This window comes from Limulus polyphemus, unplaced genomic scaffold (genome assembly GCF_000517525.1).
Source record: "Limulus polyphemus unplaced genomic scaffold, Limulus_polyphemus-2.1.2 Scaffold662, whole genome shotgun sequence".
NCBI lineage: Eukaryota > Metazoa > Arthropoda > Merostomata > Xiphosura > Limulidae > Limulus > Limulus polyphemus.
Genome location: NW_013666272.1, coordinates 268,255 through 275,754, shown reverse-complemented (window position 1 = coordinate 275,754; position 7,500 = coordinate 268,255). Strand labels below are relative to the sequence as shown.

General features: G+C 35.4%; 1 protein-coding gene across 3 annotated transcripts in view; it reads left to right on the top strand.

Annotated features, from left to right (window-relative positions):
- The first annotated feature begins 1,507 nt into the window (after window positions 1-1,507).
- LOC106459797 (E3 SUMO-protein ligase PIAS2-like) overlaps window positions 1,508-7,500 on the top strand; it is a 107,412-nt gene continuing 101,419 nt past the window's right edge. For 2 of the 3 annotated variants that reach the window (XM_022386342.1, XM_013919456.2), the window contains exon 1: window positions 1,509-1,867. In XM_022386342.1, the coding sequence (XP_022242050.1) occupies window positions 1,844-1,867 (24 nt within the window). In that variant the 5' untranslated portion in view covers window positions 1,509-1,843. Of the gene's footprint in view, window positions 1,868-7,500 lie in introns of all 3 variants that reach the window. The other variant, XM_022386343.1, reaches the window with a different exon arrangement.

The following is a 7,500-nucleotide window of genomic DNA, read 5'->3' as shown; positions in this document are numbered from 1 at the left end:
TCACCACCTGTTCTTAGATTACCATATGTAGAATAAACATCTGACGCCGCTAGGATCTGTGTAAATCAGCCTAGATAGAAAATGTAGAGACCGGTCATTGAGTGGAGCACAGAAAGTCTGTCAGTACATCTTTAAAGACCATGGTGGACAATGACGTGTCATCATAGTCACAGATGGTCCTTACATCAAAAAGAGCGACATAACTGGTTACACTTTCAGCATTTCAAGAAGTAACAACATTCTGCATAAGGCTTGTGGATCACAAGCTTCCCACAAGCAAAACAAGGGCGAAGTTGGAAGCCACAAAGAAAGTTCTTTTCTATATTGTTAAATACAGCAAACCGCAAATACATATTGCAGCCAACATAATAATTGAAAACTACCCACAGGAAATACTAAATAAAATCGAGACTGGTTGATCCCCAGACGGATGACAGAAAGAAAAGCAATTGCACGATAAGACCATTACCTGGATGTATATGCCAGGCCATGCAGATGTAAAGCTAAATGAAGACACTAACAGAGTTACATGAGAAGCCCCTTTACCAAATCCAGCACAACTCTACTGGCAAGATATGAACCTCCTTTGCACTAATAAGGGGAAAATGGCAACCATAGAAGGATTTACTCGACACTAAGAGGTGTAGTTAGGAAAAGCAAAAGATAGAGAATCAATAATAAACTATACAAATAACCCTCAAGTAGCTTTGAGCAGAATTCGACAAAGACAAAATAACGCATAGAATGATGGGACTAAAGAGATGTCTGAAAAGACTACCATTAGAATAAGCTATCACTTCACACGTGTATTAGTGACATGTGTAACATCAGTAAAGGAACTCTCTTCTTCCACGTGCGAAATATTCAGTCTCCATATGATGGGTTGGCACCTATCGGCGCAGTCCCTTGGATTGCCAAATAGTACTCAACTTAACTCAACGAGAACTTGTCTGAGATTCGCAAAATTCGTAAAATGTTTCGTAAGTTTCAGCATTGATTACTTGTATTACGCATGTACGTATTCAAAGTATCTAAGACAAGGCACCTAGAATTTAAGTGCCGCAGTAAAAACTGTTGTAAATATTTTTAATTTACCACATTATTTTGTTGGTCCTTGAACACCAAATATATGGGAAAAGTCCTGTTTATGAACTTATAATCCCTCCAGGCTCAAGAAAAAGGTTGAAACCCAGTTAATTTCATTTATAATTCTGTTAACTAGAAGTTAATATAAACTACAGTAATAGAGACTGCTCAGTTTACATATTCAATCTATTCTAGATAATGTTATATTTGTAGTCCTACAGCCTTTATATTTCTTCATTTTTATTTTGTGCAATAAACACTTCTATAAATTCCACCAACGATTTTTGCTCAGCTTGTTTAGAAACACCCAAACGATCAATAAAAATAAAGTTGTAACAATTAGCTTCTATTTTGATGAAACACCTACCAGAAGAGGGTGTACTAGATATGGATACGTTTTAATGTCTCACGATATATATAAAGTCTGAGGTTGAGATTATTTTGCTTTAGAAAGTTGAAGTTAGATGATGAGACAAACTATAAAGAAAAACTAAATATTTATTATTGTTATTAATTTCTATTAATGAGACTTACATAATGGTATATTTATACATTTATGCTACTGAAATGTTTTGACTGCAATAACCCGCAAGTTGAGAAACTATTTTTGTTCATGATAATTGATAATAATCATAAAAATAACGTGTTGTTTGTTGGCAGTATTCAGACATTCTTCACAACTTACAGTTAATTTCGTAACCATATCAAAACTTAAAAAATAAAATCAGAAAGTAGTTTAGGTGCTTCTGAGCCAAGAATGTCTGATAAAGAAGAGCTAAAGGTAAAACTTTGTATATTTTTCTGTATCATTATTTCATAACAAGCTACTGATTCGGAGTTTTTGAGTTGGTCTTCGAAATTTAATGAAGCTCATTAAAATTGTTAAGCCTCGTTAGGCTTAGAGTAGTTAGTGACATTTAAGACTTTTTTAAAGTAATTTTATTATTATTACTAAGATTAAAAATAACATTCATGATGCAGTGTGTGTTATTTTAAAATGGAATTTATTTAGTTCTACCTTTTGTCTAATGAAATAAAATGTTAATAGAATTTTAAGTTTAAGAATTATATTTAAATTAGGTGCCACAATTATGACGATTAACTATCAGTATCATTAACAGTAACACTGTTAGTATCATTGTACCAATAGTTACTGCTACTGATACTTGTGATAAATTATTTAAAAATTAATTTACCATTTATTTTTTTATCAAGGTCTATGCGTTTTGATATTAAAGTTTGTAAATAGTATAGTTTTTACACAAATTAAATTTTTTTTTAGACATTATGACATATAGTAAATGTTTTCTAGATTTAAGTACCAGAAACAGTGTGTATATGTGTTTATGGAGAACAAGGATTTGGTTCTTCAAGGCTGTCTTTGTTCACCCACTTGTGATGAAAATTAAAAGTTTAAACTCACCATTTATTTTTGGAAATTTGTCAATTTCCCATTTTAAAGATATATAAAACTGTCTTAGTTAGAGCATATCCTGTGTTTTCCAGATCTTAAAGTTGTGTCCTCTTGTCTTCAATATGCATCATAAATAACCCGTGAGAGAGAACCTCGGCATTGCAGATAAACAATTTTATTTTAACTTCATAGAAATGGCAGTTAGTATTGAAATATTGTTTAGGTATTGGTAAATATAGTTAAATCATGTAATCACCATAATTTCTACATGCCATTGTGTTTGATTTTTGTTAAAATGTGGAGTAACACCAAGAAAAACATTATTCACAAAGTTTTCTGTTAAAACAAAAACAATTTGAATTTGTCTCAAGCCTGTAAAATTCAAATAAATATATTTTTAGATTTATTCTGTATTAACATGAATTATAAATTATACTTTTGTAAGTTTTTCTCCATTATTTTGACTTGCTAATTTCTCATGTAATAGTCTAAAGGTGCACACTAGTAATTTAAGAAAATGACGATGAAGGGGTTTACATACTGGGTGACTCTCATTAAGTATACTAATAACATTATTTGTATAAAGGAGCAGAAAATGACTAGGATTATGATTTGTTTGCCAGGTGCCATATAAGAGAGATTAGCTGAGAAACTGACATCAATAGGATTTAGGAAAAGATTAGTTAATTTGATGGTTGGATGAGAGAAAGCAAAGAGTTCATTATTAATGAAGTCCAATCAAACTAGATCCTTGTAACTAGTGGAGAACATTAGTTGTCAGTGTTTGGCTTTGCTTTTTGTTATTTACATTTGTGATCTTGTTAGGTGCATAATTAATATTCTAATAGAGTTTCCTGATGACAATACAATGTTTGGTATTCCTAGCTATATTGAGGATGTTGAGACACTACAGAATGACATAGATGAATTGGTAATTTAGCTGGTTATTTGTTTAATGGTCTTTAATTATATTATGTACAAGGTAATATATGTGGATTACCATATAGATTGGAACCCACTCAATATTGTGACAGGAAAAAAAGGAACTTGGCACAGTGGCAACTAGGCACATCTAGCTACCGAGGCAGTGTGCTGTTTCTAGTAATAAAGCTAATATAATTCAAGGGTATTTGTATAACTATATTGATTATATATCAAGACAGAGGTAATTATCTCTACAACTTACTTATTAAGCCTTATTTGGAATGATGAGTACAGTTTTGGTCTTTTTTTCTAAGAAAGCATATTGTATTTATTGGAAAGGGTTCACGGGATGGTTGCTGTGATGATTCTAGGGATGGGAGGATTATCTTACAGGGATAGGTTTAGTTTCCTCACTTTTCTTTTGAGAAAAGAAGAGTAAGAGGTGATCTGATTGAAGTTTATTTATCGGATGAATGTTTTTATTTCTTTGCAATTTTGTCCCTAGTTTCCACATTTTAAGTGACACGTGTCCTCTTGTATCAAAGTTACACAGTGAAAAGTTTGAGGGATACCCCTGAGAAATATTATTTTTCATATTGAAGTGTAGTGTTGAGGATGAACAACTAATTTGATAGAATAGGATTGTGTTACCACTGCTTTGCCAGTTACTTTCATATTAAACAAGTTATTTTTACACTTCTAAACCTTTTAAGTTTCCAGAGACAAATTTTAGGTTATCTTTGTAGATGTGGCATAATTGATGTATGTAAATTAGCTATGTTTAACCTGGATCATCATAGGTGAGTGCATTATTAGCATATTAACATCATAAGAAGCAATTCAGTGGTCTGTTGGTTTATATTATATTAATGCAGTGATCTTGTTTGTATTTTATTACATGTTAGTATTGTAACTTATGCTACAAATTCGCTTATCTTTTGTTTATGCATAGCCTTACAATAATGATCCATAAATACAGAGAGATGTAAAAATAGTCATGCACCTAAACATGATCGGCATGGTTGGTGTTTCTGTTGCTTGCTGTGTAGGTAAGGCTTGATGATTTGAGAGATAAATTGTTTTGCCATATTTTGGATCTAGTACAATTCCATGCCATTGTCCTTCTGAATAGTCAGAAGAGTGAAATAATTTTATTTATGTTTATCACTTAGAACATATACATCAGAAAAACTTTGCCAATAGAATGTAGGCCAACTTGTAGAAATTTGCATTTGAGAGGTTAAAATAAGTGTGCCACCAAATCTGCAGTGTACTAATAATAAAAGAACACAATTAGTGAAAAACCACAGTAAATGGAACAAACTGTGAGAAGTCTGATATTAGGGTAGGGTTTTCAGTTCCAGTTGGAGAAGCCCATTCTTAGCCCCACACAATATTTTATTCCATTTGGGTTTTTTCTTCAATTCTCATCTTAGTTTGGCCAAGCCTTCACTGCTTCAGCTCATGGATATGGAGCTGGCAATCTCAATAGCCTCCTTTACCTTCTCATTTTCTCATTGCACGAGGGGTTCTCTCTCTTTTGGGGATTTTGGTTTCCTTGGAAGCTCTAATTCCCTTGGGTTGAGCTCACATGTATTCCCTTTAGTGGATGCTTCTCCACCAATGGAACTTCTCCCACAAATCCTTAAACCATTCCATTACCCTTCTCCCTGGGATCAGGGCCAACCTTGCATGGTGGCTCGACAGGGAACTGACCATGGTGGGGTTCCCATTCCTCCACCTTGTATAGAGTCTCATCTGTTTACTGATGCTTCCTAGGTGGGTTGGGGGCTTTCTTCAATTCCCAAGAGATTTCTGGTTGATGGTCTGTCAAGGAGGCTACTCTCAGTTTTAAACATCTTGGAAATTTTGGCAGTTTGTCGGGTTCTGTATCATTTCCTCCTGCTCCTGACTATTTTGACTATTCCACTATCATCAACTAGGTCACCAAGCAAGGGGGAACCAAATCCAGATCTTTGTGTTTTCAGACTCTGGATCTTCTTTACTGGGCCCATGACCACCACATGGAGATCTTGCATGTCATGTTCCTGGTGTTATGAATCTGGTGGCCGATTGTTTATCTCAACGCAACCACTTCTTCCATGGGTATTTTGGTGGGTGTGTTCTCCACTGTGAACACTGCATATAAATGTGTTTGCTAGTCACTGGAATGCCAAAATTCCTTCCTTTTGGTCTCTGTTTCCACACCCTTCAGCTCTGGGTGTAGATGCATTCAGTAAGGATTGGAGGTGTCTTCACCTATATGCCTACCCTCCAATCAGACTCTTCTCCAGAGTCTTTTCCCTTATCCAGACTACTCCTTGTTGTGTCCTGCTTGTTGCTCCATATTGGCCTGCTCAGATGTGGTTCCTTCTGCTCTGAACCTTACTAGACAACTGCAATTGGACATAGTTCTTTCTGATGTCACCAAATTCCATCTTCATGCATGGCTTTTGTCAGGTCCCTTGCTTCAGCTCAGAGACTCGCCCCTTTTCCCATTTCACTTGACCTTCCTCCTTGTCTGTGTACCAGAAGTGGTGGTATACCTTCAGACCTTGGTCCATTTGCCATGGCTTCCACCCCTCCTGTCCTTCGGTACCTTATCTTTCTCAGTTTTCACCTGGTTGTTTGATCAAGGGTGGTCTGTATCAACCTTCTGATTCTCTTTTTTTTGGAAAGCTTTCTTTTTCCCTGTTGTTTTCCTCCTTTTCTGTTTCTTTCATTTTGTCTCTCCTCCATGTTCCTTTATTTTGCCATATTGGATCTCAGTTTTGACTTTCATGCCTTGTCCAGTTCTCCATTTGAACCCATTGCAAGGTACTTCCCCTGGGTGTTTTTGCCCGGGTGAACTGCACCTTTTGATCGCTATATACAAGGCATTTCCACTGTATGATTTGCCCGGATGGACCGCACTTTGTGTAATCCAGTGTAACCTAAGGCACTTTTTGTGGCACATACATACATATAAGGGAAAGTGGTTGCATACACACAAACCTTTCCATATTTGTCAACACCATACTGATTTATGTATTAGTTATCCAGAACTTCCTATGCTGACTCAGTTCTGTATGTCTCTTTATTGATTTCAGTTGTGCCTGTCAATTCAGTTCTTCCACAATTGTGTTACTGTATTGATTGCTGTTCCAGAAGTAGTGTTGTACCCCACTGGTGTGCTTTCTTTTTTATATGTTAGTACCCCCGTTCTTTCAGTGTGATCACTTTCCACTTGGTTTTGAGATTGATGCACCTTCACAAGCCCTTCCACCTTGGCAATGTGGGATTCTAGCTTTGGATGAGAGGAGGTAGTACAATTTCGGAAGTTAATGTTTTCTTACTCTGAAAATATATTTCCAATAGGTACTTGCCTCCTCTCACCCACTTCCCACTCTTCCTCCTCTTCGAGATGCCAGTGTTTATAGTTTATACTTGCCAATTCTCAAAAGTGAGGATTGTTCTAACATAGTAGAGGGAGCTAGGTTTACCATTATAGATGGCTCAGTACGATTGGTGGAGAGTAGTTACATGATCAGCACATGTTCTGAAATGGTGAAAACTGATGGGGTATAGAGACTGCTGTGCTGTAGCAAACTTTTTTTAGCAATGCTTAGAGGGCAGACCAGGATCAGGATAGCTTTGGAGGTAAGTACCTATTGGAAATACATTTTCAGAGGAAGGAAATGTTAACTTACTTTTTTAACACTGTCCATAAAACTATAAATAGCAAAAATTTTCTTATAATGATATCAGTAAGAAAATACAGTGTCAGCAAACAAAGGCTAATGTTTTTCTGTATTTCATTAAAAACAAAATAATATGGTTGGTATCTTGGTTACAATGGTAGAAAGCTTTTAATTAGCACTTGTTAGAGGCCACCTGATCAAATGGATTATGTCAATGAGAAATTGAATAATGAGATCAGGGTTGTTACTAATGAGGATACTCATGCTTATTAATAATCACAGACATTAATTTCAGATATATTGGTTGGGAATGTATGGAGCCAAAGAGTAAGAGAAATTTCTTGAAGTGATTCAGGATGGTCTTTTATGTTAAATACTTAGATAGCCAATTGGGAG